The following is a 24,733-nucleotide window of genomic DNA, read 5'->3' on the forward strand; positions in this document are numbered from 1 at the left end:
ACAAAAGTATAAAGACCAGTGTTCACATAAAAATAACATGATGTAGAGCTTTTGTTGCTGGATTCTTGGTCTTAAAGAGGCTGATGAAACCTTGTAATAGACAGTTACAATCACTACTTGCCTCTCTGGTTTCTGGTTAGTTTCAGACAATGGGTATGAGCAGACTCATTTCCCAACTTTTTTTTGGTTTTTTTTTTCTCATGGAAATACCATACGCAGGCCTCAACCATGAGCTCATTCTCAGGCTGCGCCAAGTCGACTCAAACGTCTCAGCCTACACACACAAGCTGTCACTCCTACACAGCCAGTCACAGAGCACACCAACATACTGACGGGTCTGTCACAATTTTGTGTTGGTCATTTTCCCTCTTCCTGTCCCTGTTACAAACTATCCATCACACCGAGTTTGTCTCACAGGACTGCTTTTGCTTACTATTGTCTGCTTCTTATTGTTATATACATTTCTGCTGAGACTGAATTGCATCATTTTCTGTTTTTTAAGAGGATTTTGTGCACATGCAAATTTTGAATGCTTGCGTGTGTTATCTGGCTGTGATTGCTTTTCAAAATGTTTCCTAAATGAGGCACTTGCGACCCTTAATAAGATTAATTAACACAAATGCGCCATCTACAGTTTTAACCATCTTCCTATAGTCGTGCATGAAGCAGCATTTGCTGGTTTCATTTTCTGAAATTTCCCCAGGTTTTCTCCTTGTTGTTCAGTAAACGTCTGTGGCGATAACTCTTGGGGAGGGGACATTATTATACATTTAAGCAATAATTTGGTTAATAACAAGGCTAATAAATGTAACAATAATTAAAATGTTTGGCTTTTTTCAACCTACAGAACGGTATCGTGGGCAAATGTGTTGCAGCACTTTAGCGTAGCCTCATCTGTCCATACCGTGCTGTGGGCGTGTTCCCACTTCGTGCTAGCTGGCCTGACAGTGAGCTGTGTGATGATGTCCAGAGGCTGCTCAGCCGGCGTCTGCTGTGACATTTATGGTCCTATACCTCTTCATTAACACCACCTAACCAAGCCTACAAGCCCGCCTGCCCAGCCCTCCTCTGATTCTGTGTGGTTGCGGAGGAGAAATTGGTGTTTGTGTGTAAATGTGTGTGCGAGAGAGAGTGAGTGTCAGACTGTGAAAAAGTGTGTTTATATGTAGACCGTGTCCATGTGTGCTTGAGCACAAGTGCACGCATTTTTCCCTAGCTCTATGGGCTTTTGTGTTCCTCTTTGTTTTGTTTTCTTTTAGACATTAATCTTAGATTGTTGTAGCATTTATCAGATAATAATATGACCTTCACACACAGCGGAGTGGAATATAACCATTTTTCACTTAGAAACTGAGCCGTTATTGTTTCATTGAAATAGATCGCAGGACACAATTATCAAAGAATAGTTTGAGTGAGAGGAAAACCTCTAACATCTCTCTTTATTTCTGTGTTTTTATTCCTCCCCACTCAGGCTGTGGAGTCTCAGATTAGGAGTTTCGGACAAACCCCCTGCCAGTTGCTAATCGAGCCACACCCGCCCCGAAGCTCGGCCATGCAAGTGGTGAGTAGACACTGACAATCATCTCAAAAATGAATGCATATACTCCAGTATCTTTTAATTCTCCAGGTTAAGCTCTGGTGGGTCAGAAAACAGCTGATCATCAGTTCTTCTACCTGTCCAGTTCTTGTCTTTGATTTCTGGTCAGCACTCGGCAAAAACCTTTCTGCCCCCCGAACTGTTCTGTTTAATTTTCCTCTTTTCATGTTTCCTTTACCTTGTGTCCGCTTTCTCCATCTACCACTGTGGGAAAATAGCCTTGGTTTTGAAAGCATCCCCTCACTCATCATTAGTGAGGTGTGTGTGAAAGGGAGAGATCACAAATATTTGTGTGCATGTGCGTTTAGAAAGAGATTTCTGGAGAAAAGCACAGCTTCGTGCTGGAAACCTGGGTCTGAGCCAGATTTTCCACCTGAGCTGGAAAAAAAAAAGAAAAAAAAGATGATCAACAACAAATGGAAGTTTTGATGTGACGGCCCTTTAAGGGCCAAGGAGTTTAGTCAGCATGCCTGCCTGTGATGGACCGAGGCCCCACGAGTCCCTATTAGCGCGGTGTCCCTGTGGTGCTGACAGCTGGCTGTAGACCACCACCCAGCGTGCGCGTGCACACAGACACGAACGCAGACGATTGCTTTGAATCCAGCGCCCGACTGTACGGGTGAATTCCTGTGTAATGTTTTTATTTTTACACCGCCGCACCATAGTTTTCAAACATAATATTCAGGCACCATTTTTCAAACACTTTAATTCCCTCCCCGCAGCTCCATATTGCTCCAGAACACGCTGTTCTCTTTGCTTTTTACGGATCTTGCTCTCTACTTTCTCTCCATCCTCTTTCGTGCGAGCGTGTTGTCAGAGTGTCGGCATCTGCCCATGCTGGTGGTAATGATACTGTCAGTGCTTCTGGTTAGCTGTCAGACACACCGGATTTACTCAGGTCTGTTCTTGATGTTAAACACTGATGTTCCTCTTCTTTACACACAAGGAGGAAAATAGCTTTCTGTTAGAGCTGCTTAGTACAAACACTCTATAAATGGCTGTAGAGCCTGTCTAAGCAGAGGAAACAGTCTGATAGGTCAATGAAATTACTTTTTTGTTATGACTGTTTTAGAGATGGTCTCTCCTGCCGTTTGCTCAGCTTTTACAAGAATAAATCTAGTGCAACCTAGCAAGTTGCTGTCATTTTCTGTCTTTGTATAGTCTGTTAGTCAGCTGATAGTACAAGTTTTTAAAATTAGTTACTTGTTTGCAAGGATATTCTTTTTATTATTACTGTAAATTCAACATATTTTGGGGGCTTTTAATGAAGCCAAACAAACAAAAAAAACAACAACCTGAACTCAGAGAAATTTGGTGTTTCTTTATTAGACATATATATTTTAAAGTCTATGTAATGACTTATGTTCATCAGATTGGTTGATAAGCATGCAGATCAGTTGCAATCTTAAAAAAAAAAAAGTAAAACATTTACACAGATGCTGTATAGACATGCAGTGCGTGCATATATACACACACTGCATGTACAGTATAGCAGTTTACTTAAGAATCCTTCTCTACCCTGCCGACATGCACAAGGATCTTTTCTTTTTTTAATAATCTGGTGTTTTCTTACAATAATTCTTCTTTCACATCTGCTCAGTCTTCCTCATTTAAAAGAAAAGTTTAGAACACAAATACAAACTGGACATCAGACTGTAGTCAGCCTGTGAAATCTATGGCGTCTTTGCCTTCTTCTATAAAATGTCTAATATATGATGTATAATATCATTACTGTGCACACTGAAGGGGAAATATTAACCAACAGACATTTGTTTCGGCTGCTTCAGTTTCTCTGTTAAAACTTAAATGTTGTTCTGAGATTCTCTCCTCATTTACTGTAGCGTTGTTTCAAATGCAGACTCTTGCCTTCTTCTGAACTCTTTGCTAGCTTTTTTGTGCTGCTTAGCTGCTGCTTACCACTATCCTCCTCAAGCCTCCTAACGTTCTCTCTGGCCTTCTCTTTCCTCCGTCTCCCTGTGTTTTTGTTTTCCTCCCCGTTTTCACCAACTGCTTCCTTCATCTTTGCGTTTCGCTCTTCGTCCGTCGCGCCACACCTCGGCTATTTCCCCGTCTCTCCCCTTCATCGCGTCGTCTGTCCCGGGGCCCTGAACAGTATCTTCTCCTGCAGACGCCTCTGATGTTTACGGAGCAGATGCAGCAGGATGTTATCATGGTACTGAAGTTCCCATCCAACTCTCCTGTGACACACGTAGCGGCCAACACCCAGGCAGGTCTGACGTCACCTGCCATCATCACTGTCACCGCCAATCGCCTCTTTGCGGTCAACAAGTGGCAGGGCCTGACAGGTGAGAGACTTGAAGCCACGAACATGTGCATTGAAACGAATGAGCTGAAGCGATGACTAAAAATAAAATCTCAGGCAGACAGAAACGATCCTTGTTATTGAACTGAGTTTGCTTTCACATAATTATTTTCATGCTGCTTCTGTTCATTTCTCCTCCATACGTTAGCTTCTAATTTATCAGAAGATCAACCTGCCTCGTCTCTGTAGGATGGACGTTGATTTGGGAGACAGTTGACTGTGTCTACTAGATAGCAGTATCAAATGTGACACATGTAGCAGCCAGCATTAGGTCCCACGTCCACCTCCATACATCAGCCGCTTACTACACAAAACCTTATTTACTCAACGTCCATCCTGCCCTAGAAGAAATATTAAATTTGATATCTAAGTTTACGAGGATGAACACTGATCAGATTTCACTGGAATTAGACATCATCCATGCATACCACAGGCTGGCCATATTGGGTAATTTTTCCTGCTTGGAAATAGTGGATTAATTGTAGGGACCCACTGGAGTCTGTTTAATAAATGATGTGCAGAGCAAAGTTGCCAAAACTGCTTTTAAAATCTCAGAATAAACGCATGAAATAAAATGACAAATTATGAGTGTGTTGAAAGCAGTGCACACTTTCGTATCACATTTCATTTTTTACTTTTATTTTTTAATTTCAGAGCCGATGTGACACAAGTGTACAATACTCATACTGATAATTACATGTGAATCTTAAAAAAAAATCAAAATCAGGTTATTGGTGAATAAATTAGCTAAACTATTACAATTAATTAATGGATAGAGTGAACCTGAAAAAGTTTAACTAAATGTAAAGGATAAACTGCCCAAAAAATACACAGGTTAAAAGTAAATGAATGATTATATCAGCTAAACATAATTGAAATCACTAAAACAATACATAAAAAGCTCTATCGTGAGAGATTACTTGCTAAACTTGTGGTAAAAGGGTAAAATTGTTACCTCACTCTACAATCTAAGTTTTCTAAACATAATGGGTATATGCATGACGACTTAATCCAGTTTAAAATGAGTTAATTAGACTAAATATCAATTGCTGTGAATATGTTATAGTTGACTTTGTCAGGATAATTAATTAGTTTTGTAATACTTTGTGCTCCGAATGGCCTCGATAGCTTTTTGACAGCACTGATGTCTAATTTGTGGAGCGACTCTTGAGCCTCTGACTTTATGGTTATAGTTTTCAGCGTGTTATAATGACCTCAAACCCAGCACCTACTCCGCAAGGCCAGACAATTGCAATATTAATCCACTCTGTCTTCTTCTTCTGTCAGGTCATCAGGGCTCAACGGTGCAGGACCAGCAGTACCAACTTCCTGTGGAAATTGACCCTCTAATAGGTACGCTGTCCTTTACGACCGGTAGAGAATCCACACACGGGAGTTGGCTTCGTGTGGGCATGAAATGGGGTTTTGTGTGGATTTGTGCCTAAATCGCGCTGCTTGGTGACTCATGGCAGTCTGTTGGGCTGTGTCCCTGGACAGTAGATTAGAGTTGTTTCTCAGCCTCTGCCCTAGTTCACTCGTGATGATATAGGCCCTGCTCTCACACTAAACCATTTGCATGCAAATTGGAATGCAATGAGCTGTGGCCTAGGCCGGCATTTCATCATCAACTCCCCCTCTTTCTCCCTCTCCATCGTCCCCTTTCCTCCCTCCCTTTCTGCATCCTCTTTGGTTTAATTTGAGCGGAGGGAAAGGACGCGTGTCAATGGAAATGAATATGAATGTGGTAATAATGTGTGATTGAGAATGCACGGCGGACGGCTGTCAGGACAATATGGGCGCCTCTCATCCTTCACGACTTGTTGATGAGCAGGAGAAGAGTGCCGAGCTGCAGTGATGTATGGGATGCGCTGGCAGAGAGCAGGGAGAGACGAGCCACCTCTATCTGCTCCCAGCTCTGTTACTTTCCTGCAGCCTCCTGCAATCTCATACACATCTGCGAGGGGGGCTGTTTTTTCTCTCTGGGTGTTGTGGTCTCTCTGAGTCTCATCAGACCATATTCACACTCTTTTTTTTTTTTTTTCTTTTCCCCTTCCAAAGACTACTGAAAATAACCAGGGTTGAACCCCAGATATTCATCTTTATCTGCACGCACTGTGCTGTATTTCTCTGCTTCAATGCTCCCTCTGTAGAGGCAGAATAAAAGAAATCTTATCTGTGCATCAGTATTTACACATTCAGTGCGTGTTGCTGTTCTGTGCTTCAGCAGATGTGTGATTTGTCACTGAATGCACAGGTTTTGGAGTATATTTATCCTCCAAAGTGTTTACTGTATATCTCATTTCTAACACTAAAGAATAAATAATGTGCTAAATAATGAATTTTGGTGTTGCTGGGAGTGTGCGTGTGTGTTTTAGGGGAGGTAGCTGGGATTTTTCATGTCAGTAATATATTTACACTGTTTGCATTCCAGGAGGAGCCTGAGCTAAACACAGTAAACTGAGGATGAGCGTGGAGCCATCTGTGGCTTTGGGGAATGTTAAAAATCGGTTGAAATATTATTCATAGCAGATATACTGGACTTTCTCAATTTCCACTCTAGACAGTCTTCTCTGACACCTGTTCTCCATTGCTTTTGACCCCATCAAATAAGAAACCCTTCACACCGAACATATTTCTAGAGAAGAAAAAAGACGCCTCTCGTGGAAATGAGAATGTCGGTAAATTTGCTTCTAACCAACTTGGCTTAATTACACAGCCAAGATGAATTTTCTGGGTCTGTTCGTACTTGAGTGGGGTACATATTTTGTGAAGACTGCACGCTCTATATTACTCAGCCTCTTAGACTCTCATAGAAAATGTGAAGTCCCTATAAACTTAACCCCTAGGATGTTTTATGTTTTCCCTCGCAAATCTTCTTTGCACCCCAGCGCTGAAACCTTAGTGGAGGTGCGCTGAAGTGTGAGCTCTTTGAAAGTAGTTGATTTAAAACAGTAAAGGGTTTCTCGGATCACGCTCCAGGTTTCATACTTCTCTGGACATCTGTGCATTTTCAACATGTAAACATCTTTATTTTGCTCCGTTTATTTTGATCTCCTCTCATCTCCTTCCAGCCAGTAACGTGGGTCTTCACCGTCGGCAGATCACAGATCTGCTAGATCAGAGCATTCAGATCAGCTCGCAGTGTTTTGTTATCACGGCTGAGAACCGCTTCATCCTTCTATGTGGTTTCTGGGACAAGAGCTTCCGGGTCTACTCCACTGACACAGGTATCGTTTCACCACAATAGACCAAATATCCAACTGGCCTAATGTGAATGTATCTAAACTAAAATACCTGTAATCTCTCCAAGACTTTCACACATTTGCTGTTTTTTGACATCAGATCCTCACTGTAATGTTTTTGCTTTAACTAAGCTTCTTGTGTATATATAATTTTGGCAGTATGGAAGCTCACAGCATATTTAGATACAAATTAAGCCATATGAAATTGAAATTTAAAATGAATAACACTCCTTTGGCTTTCCTCTAGCACCATCATCAGGTTTGGCATACTAGTGGTCCGGAAAAGACCAATGAATTCAATACTAGTGGTTTTCCTCAAAACTATTAGGTTATGTAACACAATAGAAATACTACTATTAGTTGTTAGAATTCAAGTATTACCTAATAAATAAAACGGCATGCATGTATTTTGCCACTGACCCAGTGATCTGCTTTCATGTGGTTTTGGCAAGTGTCCTACGTTTGGTTGCTATACATCTAGACTCCTTCTTGCCACAGTGGGGCTCTTTTCATTTCCTTTTTAATTCTTTTGCACAAGTTCAAACTTTGTGTGTCGTCAGCAGTGTCAAAGCCTTTTTTACCACTAAAATGCATTATACAGCACAAAAATGGCTTTTTTTTTTTAGGTTTCTTTGATTCAGTGTGATTTTGATTGTTTTTTGTTTTTTGCTTCTGCTTTGCTGGTTAACTTACTGTTTTTCCACCTAAAGCCTGAGTGCTACTTGCATACACACATCCAATACACTCGCTCTCGTGCACACACAAATGCCATCAGGTCAGGGGTCCTAAATGAAACTGTCTGAAGCTTCATCTCTGTACCCCGCTCCTCAATGCTCCCCCCCACACCCTCAGCCTCATTCAGTACTCTACACACATCTATACAACGGGCATGCGATTCAATTTCTACAGGCCAGGCCCTCTGTGTCTTTTGATGGAGGAGGGAGGGAAGGAGGGATGGGAGCACAGAGATAGCTCTATTGTGCGACTGCCACCGGGGTGTGCGACTGGAACGTGAACACAGTTTAATCGCACACGCTCAACAGCTGCCACCGAGGTCCCTAAATCCCCCAGGTTAAAGAACTGAGGGATTTTATCAATTACAAGAATTGATTGGTACACATCCACAAAACCCGTAGCCTCAAACAGTGACACACACACACACCGAGTTTAATTTGTCGGTGTGCACACATGCGTGTGAGCATGAGAGTGAGAGTTTAATACGAGGTGCGTGGTAGCCATTATTGCAGCACCCGTCATTACTTATTTTCAGCGTTTATAAAAATGTCAAACATTTTACATCTTTGATGTCTCTGTTCTTCTTTGAAAGTTTCATAATAATCCTCGTCGTTTTCAGCAAGATACAACTTAATTATCCCGCGGGTAGCGATTCTGACACCCAGACAGAAATGTCATGTGCTGCAAACTACCCACTGTTTGACTGCAGAGGTCACACTATGAGGAGCGTAATGAGTATTAGACAGCTAGACAGTGGGGCTGTGGTCTGGGAATCTGACAGCAATTAGCCTCTTTATATATACACACAGAGCACCCTGGATGTGCACAGGCGCACACACAAAGCTGAAGCAAATATTTATTCTTGTCTGGGAATTAGTAGAAGTCTGATCTTGTGTGGATCAACTAACTGAGCAGACAGATGATCAACAAACGCATGGTGGGAAGTTCAAAAGGACTACTGCAATGCAAAAAACCCTATCTCCCTTATTGTTGAGATGTTTTAATCTATTTTTAAGTAGTTCATTCCTTTGATGTTTACAGAAGAATGAATTTTGATTTACTAAGAACATCCCTGAAAATTTGTGCGCTTTTTGCAGGCAAACTGACCCAGATAGTGTTTGGACATCGGGATGTGGTGACGTGTCTGGCACGCTCAGAGTCGTACATCGGAGGCGACTGCTACGTCCTGTCGGGCTCGCGAGATGCCACCCTGCTGCTGTGGTACTGGAACGGAAAGCATAGCAGCATTGGAGAGAGCCCAGGCAGTAAGTGCACCTTCTGAGAGCGTGCACACACACACACGCACACAGCTCTTCACCGAGCTCTCTCTCTCGCAGACAGATGTGACTGTGTGATTTACGGCCTCCCTCTGTAAAGTAACAACTAGTTTCGTCTGACCAAGCTAGGCCTCCTGCATACAGATTGGATTTCGCAGCCCTGTCGCACCAGGAACAGCTTTCGGTAATGTGTCTGAGATTGCGTGCGTGCGTGTGTATTTCTGTGAAGCCAGATATGGTGTGTAGTGTGTGTGAGAATCTGTCTTTAATGTGAGTGAAAGTGAGGGCCACTTAGAGACGTTAAATGTGATGTTGGGGGTCGTCGGGCAGCGCATGAAAGTTCACCACCATCCGAGGGCCACGGGGTCACGTTAGTCGATAAAAGTGAAAAATGTCATGGGCCTCCCTTACGTTACCATAACATATGGCATTAGCCATGATCAAAGCACGGCGCACACATTGCTCGGTCCTTAGCCCCCTCGGTGCTAATTTGGTCAGCTTAGATTGGCGGACATGTTGATAAGTGATCCATTACAAGTGGGATGAAATTTATGACAAATTGCGATTTGGTTAATAAGCCATATTGGTTTATGATCGTGCAGATGATGGTCATCTAACACATCCATACACGGGATTTTAGAGCAGAAATACACAAGATTTTTTTTTAAACATATTTAGTGGATAACCAGTGGTTTAAAATACTGCTTTAGCTGCACATTTTCTACAAATAACAAATATATGAATATCTTTCCATGCATGTGCTGTACATGTCCTTGCAAGTGCTTGTGTGTCAGTCTAAACTCCTGGTTACCAAGCTGAAGCTAGAGGAACAGACAAAGCAGTCGTCATCTCATCCCATCACCACCACAATGTGATGCTCCATTGCCCCAGACCGCAGAAAGCTCTCCCAGACATGAACTTCTGCTGCACACACACGCACGCATGCACACATACATGTACTAACAAAATGCATACAGACAGCAGACCTTTCTTTATTCCTCTCCCACAGACACACGTTAAAGCTAAAGCCTGCACACACACACACACATTCCTTTGCATGCATAATGTTCTGTGGGCATCCCACTCACTTCATAAGCTTGACACAAATACATCTGAATGGCTGATATGCACATGCACACAATGACCTATCCCCACTTTGTTCCTGCTGCAGCCACATGTTGTGCACAGCAAAGATTTTACAGACGCTATCGCCATCTGCTGGGCACCTAACAGCAATCATCTGAGTGTGGTATTTACTCAGTAACTACAGTATTTCTGTTTTTTCCTCTTGTTTTGAACGCACCATATGAGAGAATAAATGTACGTAGGTTCACTTCTGCCACTCCTAAGGCCCAAAAATTAATTTCTTTTTAAACACTGAACACAAAGAAACAAAGAAGCTGCCAGTGTAATAATTACATCATAAATTATTTTTAATTAGACTTCATGAACTGGCATTTTATCCACCTCATTTTAAACAAACATATGAAAAGAGATATTAAATCTTATTGAAGTGAGGGATCATGAGACTGTGATCACCGCGGTAGATAGCTTTTGCTCCTCCAAGTATTGAGGTGCATAATCTGAGGGGACGACAAGCTAAGGGGGTGCGTCCACCCTTAAAACCTCTACAGTGCCATGATTGATATAGAAGGAGGAAGAATACTCATCCCTTTATTCCATCTTTCCGAGGAATCTAATGAGACAAACACAGACTGCTTGAAGACGCATAACATTTCAACATTTCATATTCTGGGCGTGAACTGTTACTCCGTAAGAGATGCTATAGAGCCAATAAATGCAAAACCAGCTGTCCCTACTTCTAAAAAACTCTTAGCTGTTGATCACGTGGCTCATGTGTAAATCCGACTAGCATCCAAATGCAGTGTGGTTTAATTTGGTTTATATATTTGTATTATGTAATTTGTGCCAAATCTGGCTTTCACCTTTTCATTTTAAGTGCTTTAAATACTTCCCCAGTTATTTTTCCTGGTCTACATTCATTTATACACACAACACACTAACTTAATCAATCAAACACAGTGTCGGCATGCAGCTGAACTTTCTTTACTAATGGGTTTAGTTTTCTGCTTTTATAATTGGTCTTTATTTTATTTCATTGTGAATCAAATGAATAAATACAATAAAATAAAACCAAGTTATACAAAAATTAAAATATAGTTCATGACAATACAAAACCAAGTTAAAATAAGGAACAAAATAGAATAAAATGGAGTCAAAAACAGTTATTATCTCAACAGAAACAGAGTTGTTTTTTTAAGAATAATTGTTTATTTTAATTTATTTGTAATCTCTTAATAGTTTGAATATAGGGTTGTTACTCAGGGGCACAATCAAGAAGTTCAGATTTGGTATTACAATACAAGCACTTGGCCCACAGCATATGTAGATGTCTCAAACACACACACTAACACCTTCTCGTGTTTAATGTACTGACACATTTGGCCTGTGTTTTTTTTATTTACTTGTATTTTTGTCAGTTTTTAAAGTGAAAAGTTTCATTTCAGTTACTTTTACATTTCAGTTTGTGTTTTTGTGTCAGTTTGCTAAAATGTTTTTTCCTAATTTTCGTTTTTAGCTTAGAAAACAATTTAATTATTTTTGTCAAATATGAAGACAAATCTTCTGGGATAACAAAGAATATTTTGTCTTAAGCTACAGCCTCCAAAGTGACCTTGTAGTTGGATCAAAATATCATTTTAACATTAACTCCTATATTCATTCAGTTTTAGTTGTAGTTGTTTCCAATTAATTTCTTACAGTGTGAAACAACTTTTCAAAGGAAAGGTCTTAAATGACATTGCATTTGATAACTAAAAGTAAAAGTGAATAATAGGCATGTTCAGTATAATTTACTACATGGGTATGTTGTCTTACACTTTTCTGTGTTGCTAAATTGATACTCGATTGCTTTGGCGCGCACAGTTTTGGAAAAGTTTTATTAGGAATTCAAGCGTGTGTGAGTGTCCTTGTCTTTTTGAGCTGAGGTTGCGGAAGACCACCTCTCGATATTTAAAAATGCAGTCCAAAGATGCAACTGTCCGTATGAGCGTATTTATGCCAATGCGTGTGCTTACAGACAGAAGACAGATGGAGAAGTAACAGCCGATTTTGTTTTGTCGCTCACCCTGACAGCTCAAACCAAAACAAAATCACACAAACTTCATAACGCACTCTTTTTTTCCTTCTGGCTCTCATTCTCTCTGTCAAATGCAGAAACATCTGGATCGAGTGAAGGCAGCGAGGGGGAGAAGGTTTTAAACATAAGAGGAGGCCCTTGGTGACAAGTGCTTGAAAGGGAGAGTGAATGAGGGGAGAAGCAGGCTTAAAGACTGTGCAACAAGTCCCAGCGCATCCGTATAAAATAACATGTAAAACACCCTCCAGGATGATGAAATTAGCAATTTTATTTTTGGTTATTTTTGAAAGCCCGCCTCTTTTTTAAAAAAGAAATTTTTTAATAGTTTGGAGTGAAAATTTTTGTAGCTTCAGCTGTGACTGCAGTTAGAAGACTAAACCAATCAAGGAGAATTTAAATTTTTTCTTTACCTCCTTCTAGTGGCCATAAAGCAGTACTGCATATGGTAATACCAGGATTGTCTTCGCTTTGTTTGTGTTTTGCCAGCAGACTTTACCACACCGAGGGCCATCCTTACAGGCCACGACTGCGAGGTGACTTGTGCAAGTGTGTGTGCTGAGTTGGGTCTCGTCATCAGCGGCTGCAAAGGTGAGACTGTTTGTCCCTGTAAAAATGTAAGGCTACACTTGTGCTGCTTGCTATTTAAAACTAACAATGCACAGGAGCAGACAAAGGACAAATCTCAGTGGCCACTATATTAGGAACACCTGCAGAGTATGTGAGCTGTGTATGAGCAGATGTTTTTTCAGAGATGATGCACAGACATGTGTGGGAATAACAGCAATTATATAAACAAGATATGAAGGTCATTTTTTTCTAAATAACTGACGGAAAAGAGAAGATATAAGTATTTCTACTATAGGTGTACAGCTGCACCGAAGATTAAAAGAATAAGCTAAAAACAAACTTTAAAAAGTCATTTATGCTTAAATCAAGCTACGGATTAATTTGTTCTAACCTCTCGTCTCATCTGTGTATAGAGGGTCCTTGTCTGATCCATTCCATGAATGGGGACCTGCTGCGGACCCTGGAGGGACCAGAGCGCTGCCTCCGGCCTCGCCTCATCCAGTCCTCCGCCGAGGGACACTGCGTTATCTATTATGACAAGGGACAGTTTTGCCTCTTCAGTGTCAACGGCAAACTGCTGAGGCACATGGAAGTGGAAGACGGCGTCAAGGTGAGGACACGATCACACACATGCGCCTGCACGTGTGCGTCTGCACTGCATCAGTATAGAAAGTCCTCTCCCTGATTAAAAGCTCGGTCTTGGTTTTAGATGCGAGCGAGGTAAAGGTCGCTGTGCCTCGGGACAAACTTACAGCCTCACATCTGTTCTTTCCTTTTCACCCGCATTACACCAGAGGAAAGGCCTCTTTTGATCCGGAGCTCTGTTGTCAGGTCAAATTGCGTTGGCGACGCTGGCGGAAAACATTCCAGAGGAGTGGTCAGCTCTGGACACCAACACCATTAACTACCCTGCAGCGCGGGACGACACATTCCCCATTTCCCACATTTCCTCCCTCGTGGCTCGGGTGACATAAGATAGCGACTACTGCCTTTGGTTTCCCGACCCGATGTGTCCGGTTTGGCCTGGGAAATGTAAGCTAGCTCTGACAGGCAGCCGCGTGCCTGTTTCCTATTAAGAAAGCTCTTGTGCCCAGGCTCCTAACCTGCCAACCAGCCCCGCTCCCACACAAAGCCACAAATATACTCAAATACTGACGGAGTGCATTACAATCCCTGTGAAACTAATGCTGGATCTTTGTGTCTTTAAGAGAAACTAACAGCGTCCTTCAGACAGTTTTTGAGCTTCAGTTTTTTGGTTTCTTTCTGAAGATGAAACTTGGGAACAGTTCAAGCTACTGGCGTTCTTGTCGGCTCTCCTCTGCTGCTGTAAATTCCAGTCGTGTCAGATGGCATTAGGAGAATCCTAATATCTTGGAGTGAGGCTGTAAGAGTCTCAACTCCCTCCCTTCCGCCTGCCTCACCCTCTCTGCTTCACCCTCCTGGTCTGAGACTCCAACAATATTTTGTACACTCTGGTACATACCAGAATCAATCTTCTCAGCCCTTGGAGCGTCTGCACAGTAGGGCTCCAGTATAAATAAGTGTTTGTCCTGGCCTGCAGTACACACTCAGAAACGGAGAGGAAGACTGTGAGAGAGAGTGTATGCACTGTGAATTTATAGGGGTCTGGAGTCAGAGGTTAGATGACAGGCTAACAGTCGGCATCCTAGTCTAATAGCAGAATCGGGTGACAGGAGCCATACTGAATGGATTACATTCTTTTAAGTACTAGTATAACTCAGGCAGTGTAACCATTCCAGCAGTTCTTTCGCTGCCTGCATCCGTGTAACAGGAGGATTAACGGCACCATAAATTAAACTTTTTACCTTCTCCAGCCCCAGAATCCACCCACTGTTCCTTGAAAGAAGTAGGAAATATGGGCATTAAAAGTGCATGTGTTTCTGCTGGAGTCATTTTTTAGTCATCCGAGCCCGGGTAGCCATCTTAGCCCCCACAGAGCCATCGGCCATCTTGTTTGGCCGCCCAGTGGCAAAGGACTGATTTATAATGTCTGTCTGCAGCCTCCTACCTGGCCAGGCTGACATGTCTGCCAGCTCCCCTGCCTCCTGCTGGGCTCCAGTAAGGTCATGGACTCCATTAGTAGATACACAAGTGCATTAATACAGCATAAGAACTGATAAATAGTTTTACTTTTACTGCTGCTCTGTTGAACGTTATTATGTTGCTTGTGGTCACAAACTTTTAGGCAACTTGGCTAAACTGCGCCGAGCACTTTGCTCTCTTTCATCTCACTGTACCTGTTATTGTGTTGGTGGTGGTTTGGTTGATGGCTCAGACTGAAATGAGCGCTTGTCTTTATCGCCGCTGTCAGATTAACTCCGAATGTTGACACACAAGACAATTGCTGTGGACACAAAGCAGACCCACAGCACACAAATCAACCCGGAGCTGCGCTCGCTCGTGCGCCACGATGACGATGATCTAACGTGACAATTAGTTTGGATTGATTCTCAAGGCCAGCTGAGAATCCAGGGCATCACTGCGCAACGCTTTGTGTAGCTGTGTGTGGGAGCGCCTTCACATCCAAGTTTGTGCCTGAATGAGAAATAAGCTTCCCCCCCCTCTCTTTACATACAAAACATTTTTGCTTAATTAGGCTGCAGGTCTTGAAGGGTTATTTATGTTTTCCTTACCGAATCAAGTTCCTGAAAATGACTTGTTCCAACTTCAAGTTTAGGTTTCAGTTTTCCGTTTAATGCGAGCCCAATTCAACACACATGCGGCTGCTGATTGAAGCGTCTCCCGCTGAATCGCCGCAAAGCATGTCACAAAAACCGCAGAGGACAAAAAGCTCTAAATTAGTGTCATTTGCTGCTTTTAGAACTTAACATTCTGCCTCGTCATTTCATCGGCTACGGTTACTTGCTGATTGATGCTCCCGACTCGTTCAGTTTCAGCTTCCACTATGCGCTGCGCTCTTAATAGACTCCAGCACACGACTTGATTTGTGTACATGTGAATCCCGCGGGACCCGTTCGGCCGCTACAGTTTGCAGGAAAAGCAGATGAGACGAGTAAATCTCCGGGCCTCGCTGTGGGGAGCCATCTTTGTTGCGGGTCGGGGTCTGTGTGCAGAAAAACCCCTCAGGATGGCGGCGCTGACCTGAGATTTTTTTTTTGTCGGATCGCTCGACCTCGCGGTACGAGCTTTGCTTTGACGGTAGAGACAAACTGCCCCCAGATCAGCGGCTTATTCAGAGGCAATTTATGCACACGCTACCAAGTTGAAAACCTTTGAGTTTGACCTTTGTGGGACACTTAACAGATGACGCTGGTAAATAATTGATTTTGCATGATGGAAGCGAAGAGTTAAGAAGGAAGTTCTCTGATCATCTTTCACAGGCTGTGCTCCTCAGCCGTGATGGCCAATACCTGCTGACAGGCGGTGATGGAGGTGTAGTATCTGTTTGGCAGGTCCACAACCTCAAACAGCTGTTCACCTATCCGGGCTGTGACGCAGGAATCCGCTCCATGGCCATGTCACATGACCAAAGGTAACGCGCTCAAACAAAAGATCATGCATATGTACAACAGTGGCTATATTTATTTGAAGTTTGCTCACTTGGACAATAACGAACAGTCTCTAGTTTTAATGAAGAGAGACAGAATACTAACCAAAACTTTAGAAAAGACACATCGCATAAGAGTTATAAATTGATTTGCATGTCATTGAGTAAAATAACTATTTGATCTCCAAGCAAAACATGACTCAGTACTTAGTGGAGAACCTCTTGGTGGCAATCGCAGCAGTCGGATGTTTCTTGTGGTTGGTCACACGTCTCTTGGGGGTTTCTTTGTTGTTGCTTAGCAGCTCAAAGTTTCAAATCCTTCCAGAGATTTTCTAAAGGACTGAAGTCTGAAAATCAGCTGACTACTCCATGACCCTGATGTGTTTCTTCTTTAGCCACTCCTTGGTTGTCTTAGCGATATGTTTAGCATTGTCATGCTGGACGACCCATTCACAACCCATCATGTAGTGTTCTGGCTGAGGGAAGGAGATTAAAACATTTTATGGTACATGGCCCCATCCAGTCGTCCCTTAGTACAGTGAAGTAGTTGTTAAGCCCCAAAGCATTATGGGTCCACCTCTGTGCTGAACTGTGAGGATGGTGTTCTTTGGGCTGTACTCCACATGAGTTTTCATATTTCTTCTGTTTTCAAGTAGTTGTCCCCTACTCACCAAGCGTCTTGTAGCCCACGTAGCCTTGTGCAGGTCTACAATCTTGCCCCTGACGTCCTTTGACAGCTCTTTGGTCTCACCCACAGTGGTGGAGAGGTTTTAATGGAAGAAATTGATTCTGTGGACAGGTGTGCTTCATACACATAACTAGTTAAAGTCAGGAGTATGTGTAATTGATGGCTTGATTGTAATTTGTAGGAACCAGAGTTCTGGTTAGTTTGTAGAGGATCAAATACTTATTTCACTCAATATGATGTATAACTTTTGTGTAACGTCTCTTTCTAGATTTTTGGTTGATTTTCTGTTCCTCTTCATTAACATTAAAAAAGTTAGAAAGTGTGTTTTTGGAAGTGAGCAAACTTACAAAATTAAAATTTCCTCCACTTCAAGAGAGCAGGCAAACCATTAAGCTCACCTTCACGGCCTCATGATGTTCCCCCCTAACATTCCTCAGGTGCATCATAACCGGCATGGCGTCGGGAAGCATCGTCCTCTTCTACAACGACTTCAACAGGTGGCATCACGAGTACCAGACCAGATACTGAGGGTGAAATCAGCAGCGACTTGACTGACAAGAGTTGAGGGGAGGGCGGGGGAAATCCAAACTGTTGCAAGTGTGAACTCTTATCAAAAGCACTATTCTGTCTATATCCTGATATCCTGAATGTAACGAAAGAAGGAAAAAACCCAACATGTCCTGTTATTGCAAAAGAATCAAACTATTTTTAAAAAGGGCATTGCTATATTTTGTAGATCAGATAGAAAATTTTCATACCAGTCTTAGGGTGGGGGTTACGTTACTTTACGGTTAAAAACAAATCTATTTTTAGCTGTAAGAGTCTATTTTCTTCTCAAAATAAGAAACGAGGGATTTGTGGGAAGTTGGTGAGAATCATTTCTCTGTGACGTAAAAATCCAAATATTTGTGTACTTTAGGGTGAATGATTTTTTTTCTGTAGGCGTGTATGTGGTGAATAAATATGAAGCTGTCATTCATTTTAACATGCTTTTCCTGTTTTGGCAACACAGCACATAGATATAAAGTGTTTGAGTAGATGAAGCACAGGAAGATATTGAAGAGGGAATATACATTTATATAAATAACTATATATAAAATGTTTAAATGTAGTCCTCCATATTTAAAATTTTTACTCCCTCTGTACCTCCGTACTTGCTAAGAGATTACGTTTGTGTGCATGGCTCACTACTCATAAAACATCAGTGCAACCTCTTTGCGTTATTTAATACTTTGAACATCAAAAACATAAAACTTACTCTGTAATGTTAAAATCTGCTTTCAGCTCCTTTTAAGATTTATATCCTTTATGACTGAGTAAGCAGTGAATCTTGTTTTATTTTCCCCCCTGCTAAAATCAAGAGCTGAGGATTCAGCTCATACCACCTCAGCACAGTCCACTTTGAGTCTAGTCTCCAAAGCAGTGAGATGAGCAGTGAAAGCTGGAGCAGCGAGGGGGAGGGACTTACCATTTCCATTTTTTTTCCTCTCTTTTCATCACAGAATGATTGATCAATGTGATTCAATACTTAAATGCTAATCACACACATTCTTTTGATCTTTAGACAGTCGTCCTCTTATATCTTTGATTTTCAGGAAGCATTCCTTTCTTTAAAGTTGCATTTCTAAAATGGTTTGAATCTCCAGCAACACGGGAGCTACTTTTATCTTTTTCTTCCAATCAGTTTGGAGTGTTTTTGTGTGATGAGTTCTGACAATAAAATGGAATTTTATAACCTGAATTGTCCTTTGGTGTATCTTTTATAAGGTGTGACTCAGCCCCCCCTAGTGGTAACCCACACATCCAACACAAAAACAAATACTAATTTCAAGTCTTTATTGCTGAACCACTCTAAAATAGTGGGACATTAAAAGCAACCACTCAGCGCCTCATAAAAACCACTGATACATTTGCTCTTCTCATACAGTTTTTGCTTTACAAACTGTTAAAGCATGAAAATCTACTTTGACTACATATACAGTACATAGGAGAAAAATTAGGCCATGTAGCAACTTGAATTTGTGAACAGAAGGTATTCATGCAGTGAAAAAACTGCTAAACCAGCGGAGGATTTGGCTCTGCTGACAACAGCTGTGGAGTTAAGAACGAGGACAAAACAGGTCACTTTATTTGTTTTTACGCTGCAGAGAGTGAGATCTGGTTTTGATGAAGGTAATCTGTAAGCTGTTGGCCTGTGATCGAGTCCAAACTCAATAATCATAACAGGATAATCATTCCTGTGGTTTTACTCTCACTGGACACTTTTTTAGGTACACCTTACTAGTTGGACATTCACACCTGCAGGCACCAATTTAAGAATCATTAACCTAACACCACTAACTGCATGTCTTTGGACTGTGGGAGGAAGCCAGAGGACTGGGAGAGATCCCCCACAGACACAGAAAGGCCCGGGCCCTTTGGAATCAAACTTGGGACCTTCTTGCTGTGAGGCAACAGTGCTAACCACTGCGCCACCTTCAGTTTAGCTTTTATCGTTTGAAAATGTTTCATTTTACTTTAGTTTTGATGAGTTTCAGTGTTAGTTTTAGTTTTTTAAATTATTATTGTTCAGTATGGAGGGCATATTTTTCTCGTCATTTAAAAAAAATAATAATAATTTTTAAGCTGCTGACTCGCATCCAGAGTCTCAAATATGTCCATTAATACCACATCAGGCAAGATGTAATAACATTTTTTTTTAACCAGACTAACAAATACTAAATCTAAAGATCCCTTCTATATAATTTTGTTTGAATTAATTTTCAAAAGTTTAGTTTAGTTAACTATAATAAAACTATAAAGCCCCACACCATTACGCCACCACACGGGGCAGGATGGATCCATGCCATGTTGTTTACATCGGAAAATCAAGACTCAAACCTGACAAAGTGTCAATTGCAGCAGTTTAACAGGTGTACCTAACAAAGTGGCCATTGAGTGTGCATAGCTCATGACATAGTGGTGACCGGAGAGAATATACCAGCAAGTATGTTTTTCCTGTACAGTACCAGTCACGTCTGTATTGAGAGTTTCGGTTAAATAAAAGTTACCGTGCAGTTCGGTTTAACATCTGTTGGATCTTTCTTCTCTTTACATGTGCTCACAGCTGTAGTTCAGCACAATACATACAAATAAAGCGTATGAGTGAAAGTTGCAGTCGGCTACTCAAACAAAGAGACTTTAATGACTCAAATACACGTACGGAGTACATTACTTTCCTTCAGTAGTGCCTGGACATGCAATGACCTTTAGCTAGTTGTTTTTAGATGTCCATCACACGTCTGTCTCCAGTCCATCATGAAGGGTAGAATTATACTTTGTGCTCACAAAAAAAAAACCCAAATTAGATTTTATGCTTCTTTTTCCAAACAGTTCCAGTTCCAGGGTGCTGCTGTGAGTAGAAACATTGTAACCAGCACTCTGTTTATAACTAACATTGGCTAATAAATCTAAGGAGTTGAAAAATGATAAAGAGGATAGATGAGCAGAAGAGGAAACTTTTGATCTTAAAACAGCAATTTTCCTAAGACTATTTTTGCAGCATTTCTCACTTTTGGAAGAATTGCAGAACACAATATTTGGGGAACTGCTGCACTAGAGGTCATTTGGATGTTACTGTAGACGTAGCTTCAAAATTGCGTGTGAACAGCCATTTCTTTCAAATTTAACAGATCTGATGATTCCCAATTTTACACTCAAACACATACGTGGAGCTAAAGCTGTTTGAAACACTCTCTGACTCCTTAGCCATGGGCTACTTTGGCAGATACCACCTTTACTTTGTCGACACAATGCATGAAATTGTCAATTGGCCACTATCATCAGGATGACTTTACTACAGGTAGACAGTCTAGCAAATTTGGGACTTCGATATGGTGAAGTGATTGAAAAACGCATACAGAATCACACACAGTAGCCTCTCTAGGAGTTTGCTATGCGTTTGTACTGAATAACCCTTTAAAAAGGGGCCCCGGGGATTCCAAATGGGAAGCTAAAACAAGAAATCTGACTAAGCAGTGTATGAATTCAAAAGACAAACCACTCAGAAGAACGATATTCAGTTCATTCCCTTTCAACATCCTCAATTAATAAATAAAAACATATATACAATCAACAGAGTACAGAAAATGCCTCATATCCTTTGTCTAATAAAATGAGCGGGAAAAGAATATGAGGGGAAAAGGCATGGTCACAGCGGTCACTGGCTCAGTTTACATCTACCAGGAAATGCTAATTGAGATGTTTCATCCTATGGTTTCTGTTTCTGTTTGTGGGGATAAGAGTGTTTAGAGCTTCTCCATAAGTTCTTCGGCTGTTAAAGGGATAGGAGGAGGAGGGCAAAAAGGAGAGGGCGGGGTGGTGGATCTCAGAGGTGTGGAAGGAGGAGAGGGAAACAGGGTTGGATGGATAGGTGAGGGGGAGGAAGGCTCACATTTTGTTGGGGATGAGAGAGGGAATAACACAACGGGCTGGATCGGGGAGACAGTGGGTGAGGAAGGCTGAGATGCTGCTTGTTTGGTAGGACAAGCAGAGGGAGCATTTGTGGTCAGCTCGATCAGAGATGCCGGGGAAGGACGGGAGATGGGTGCAGAGGGAGCTATGCATGTGAGAACAGCAGGAGGACACAAGGGTGAGGTAGACTCTAAAGACGAACAGGGGGCAGCAGTTGGGGAGGTTTCTATTTGTGGTGGAGAAGAAATGAGCAAAGAGTTGATGGGACAAGTTTCAACAGAGGGTGAAGGAGAAAACTGAAGTGAACTTAAAAGATTAGAGGTGGGCAGGTCAAGCTTAGCAGCTAATGTGTGGCTGTCATTCGGAGAATCGGAGTGGGGAGGTGCAGATTTGGACGTAGTATCAGGCCTAGCGGTTTCTGTTGAAGCCAGCTCGTTAGATTCGGGTACTTTGGCAAATGGTGACGCCGACTGGTCCGGAAGAGCAGATGGGACTTCAGTGCCATGCAACAGGGGCGAACATGGCACCGCTTGTGGCCCTGGACAACAACGGGCCGTGAGCTGAAGGGTCTCCTTATCTAGCGCTGTGTTCTGGAGGAACAAAACAAACCATCAGCTTGATGCGCGTGCATCCAGCAACATCAGTCAGAACAGAAAGAGATACTGCGGGTTGATCTCAGGAAATCATATTCATTTAGCATAAATAATCCTTCTGTGTTTGTTTTTCTTTTTTTCAGAACTACTGACCCAGCTTTTAGTGAGTAAACAAAATGAATGAATAAAGAAGCTAATGGAAATAAATGGACACAAAAAAACTGAAAGATGTTCACCAAAAGAAAGTACGCTTTGCACAGAAGACTGACCCAAACGGGAAGAAAACCACATCAAAGTGCTACTCTATGTACAGACGAAGGGCAAATGAGAAAGGGAACTTTTACTTTGTACGGATGCCTAATGGTTCACTTTTACATAAATCAACCAAAATAACACATACTTGAGAATACTTTGAAGACAAAAACTAGTAAATGTAACGTTCCTCACTTGCCCTTTTGCTGAATCTCAGCAGCAGAACAGATGAGGCGTAGCATCGTGTTAGTACATACCATTGCCTTGGAGCTAAATCAGAGGGACGAAAAGCAGGAAGGTGGCGGGGGAGGTGGGGAAGAAGCAAAAAAGGGACAGAGACTAGTCTTACTCACAGCTTCACAAAGAAAAGTCAACACAACAAGCATGACAGCCGGTGGACAGTTGTTCCAGCTCAGTGCTGCTGCGCCGTTTCAAGTCAAACTACTCCAAACCAAAAGGCTCCTTCAGAGGACTGACGTGGAACAAACTGTGAAACCTTCTGTAAAAGGGTTAGTGTCAGCGAGTGCTGCATAACAATCAGAGGACTGAGTGGATTAAATGTGGATTTAGTTTTAAAAGAAAAGCCTGTAATCACTCCAGACTTTTTTTAAAAATTATTATCACTGTTGTTTAAGGTCTGTTGGTGGGTGAGAGATCACTGACTCCCATACCTCACATACCTCAGAGTGAAATGTGGAAGTTAAAGAACTGAGCACAGTTTTCTGAGCAGGAAGTTATAATAGATAAATTGTGACAGAAGAGTTAATAATTGATGATTATTAAATAGCTTGATTTTTAGTGAATAATCTGGACAAACAAGTGAAACTGTACAAAATAGAAAACTAAATCCTTTGGAGAAAATAAACGGTCAATCGTTTGGCCAAAGGCATTGCTGGAAGTTAAGTGTTCGGATTAATAAAAACACTATTAGGCAGTTTAATAAGAGTACATACAGAGACTGTATATAAACGATGGATATAGTTTGCAGGTGAGTTTTGTTATTGTTTGTTTTTTAATGGCGGATACAGTGGATTATTTCAAAAAGATATCTGCTTGCATAAAACGCCCCTTCACATACAACGTGACGACGGCTCCACGCCGCTCTACAACTTTGGCTTAGTGTTGAACTTTGACCGTGGCGTGCTGTGACGTACGTTCCAGATCAAACTAGGAAAAAGACTTGCAGGGAACAGCGCATATTGTATGACCCCAATTCCTCAAAAGTTGGGTTGGTATGTAAAACATAAATTATAATGTAATCCTACAAATCTCATAAGAGAACACAAAAATGTTTAAACTGAGACACTTTGCTCGTTCCGTGAATTTTATTCCAGCAACGTGTCTGAAAACAGTTGAGATTGTAGTAACAAAATCCTGTAGAAGTAAGTGCTACTAAACAGAAACAGCTAGAGGAGCCTTTTAGAACTAACTAGGTTCATTTGCATGAGGTCAGTAATGTGACTGGGACCAGATGATTATGATATACACAACTGTATAACTAATGACGACTTATTCAAGTGGGCCAAACGTATTCTACACTTGTGTTATTCTAAACATGGATGCTATAATTAGTTACCATGCTATAGCAAAATGTTAATATTCCCTTTTTCTTTTAAACAAATGCATCATTGTCCCTCTCTGCGGCAGCTTTGCTAAAAGAAGTGCTCGTCCATTTAATAAGACATCACTGGGTGTTTTTAAAAAGTTGGATTTGTAGACAACAAAGACATCACAGAACAATCTGGCCCTATTTCTTTAAAATGCGCAAATGGAGTCTTACATCCAAGCCATAAAGACACTTTGAATCCTTCTCTGCAACTACAACTTTGTGCCGGCACTTCCAAAGCTTTTCCTCAAGGTGGCGCCAGACTATCAAAAATGGGAATGACTGCTAAGCAGCCAATCATTGATTTATTAGATCAGCAGTTACAGAAAGTTGACTTTAAGACAAATGTGATGACTGACATAATAAATACAGAGAAGGAGGCAAACTGCATTGCGCTAGCAGTGTAAACATGCTTTTAAAACCTCAGTGACAGTATGATCCAACACCCCCCCCCCTCCAAAAAAACCCCCCAAGACAAACCAACATTTTCTTTTTAATCATATTATATAAACGTTGTGACCAGCACAAAAGGAGCTGAATGTGAATAAAAGGAGCAGAGTGACACATGTGCAGAGAGTCAGGGGGTTAAATCCAGGACACAGTGTTAGTGAGTGCAGTCACTGCAGCTGGCAGCCCAAGAAGTGGAACAGGGGGTCGGAGAATGAAGCAGGAAGGAAGGGAAAGGGAGGGTGAGACGGGAGGGTGAGGAGGG

The 24,733-nt window shown here is 41.7% G+C and overlaps 2 protein-coding genes across 3 annotated transcripts in view; one reads left to right on the top strand and one right to left on the bottom strand.

Moving 5' to 3' along the window:
• The window catches only part of lrba (LPS-responsive vesicle trafficking, beach and anchor containing), a 176,218-nt gene extending 157,449 nt beyond the window's left edge, over positions 1–18,769 (top strand). Inside the window, exons 49-57 of the mRNA XM_085356880.1 lie at positions 1,472–1,561; positions 3,726–3,903; positions 5,208–5,273; positions 6,992–7,147; positions 8,995–9,162; positions 12,821–12,922; positions 13,315–13,511; positions 16,264–16,415; positions 17,556–18,769. Of these exons, the coding sequence (XP_085213006.1) occupies positions 1,472–1,561; positions 3,726–3,903; positions 5,208–5,273; positions 6,992–7,147; positions 8,995–9,162; positions 12,821–12,922; positions 13,315–13,511; positions 16,264–16,415; positions 17,556–17,646 (1,200 nt within the window). The 3' untranslated portion in view covers positions 17,647–18,769. The remainder of the gene's footprint in view (positions 1–1,471; positions 1,562–3,725; positions 3,904–5,207; positions 5,274–6,991; positions 7,148–8,994; positions 9,163–12,820; positions 12,923–13,314; positions 13,512–16,263; positions 16,416–17,555) is intronic.
• A 2,635-nt stretch (positions 18,770–21,404) lies between these two features.
• dclk2a (doublecortin-like kinase 2a) overlaps positions 21,405–24,733 on the bottom strand; it is a 40,569-nt gene continuing 37,240 nt past the window's right edge. Inside the window, exons 18-19 of one of the 2 annotated variants that reach the window (XM_085355799.1) lie at positions 21,878–22,160; positions 21,405–21,715 (exon numbers count right to left, since the gene is read on the bottom strand). In XM_085355799.1, coding sequence (XP_085211925.1) covers positions 21,405–21,715; positions 21,878–22,160 — 594 coding nt within the window. Of the gene's footprint in view, positions 22,161–24,733 lie in introns of both variants that reach the window. The other variant, XM_085355798.1, reaches the window with a different exon arrangement.

This window comes from Diplotaxodon limnothrissa, linkage group LG6 (genome assembly GCF_057381915.1).
Source record: "Diplotaxodon limnothrissa isolate DT_005_m linkage group LG6, D_limnothrissa_male_GT1.1, whole genome shotgun sequence".
NCBI classification, from domain to species: domain Eukaryota; kingdom Metazoa; phylum Chordata; class Actinopteri; order Cichliformes; family Cichlidae; genus Diplotaxodon; species Diplotaxodon limnothrissa.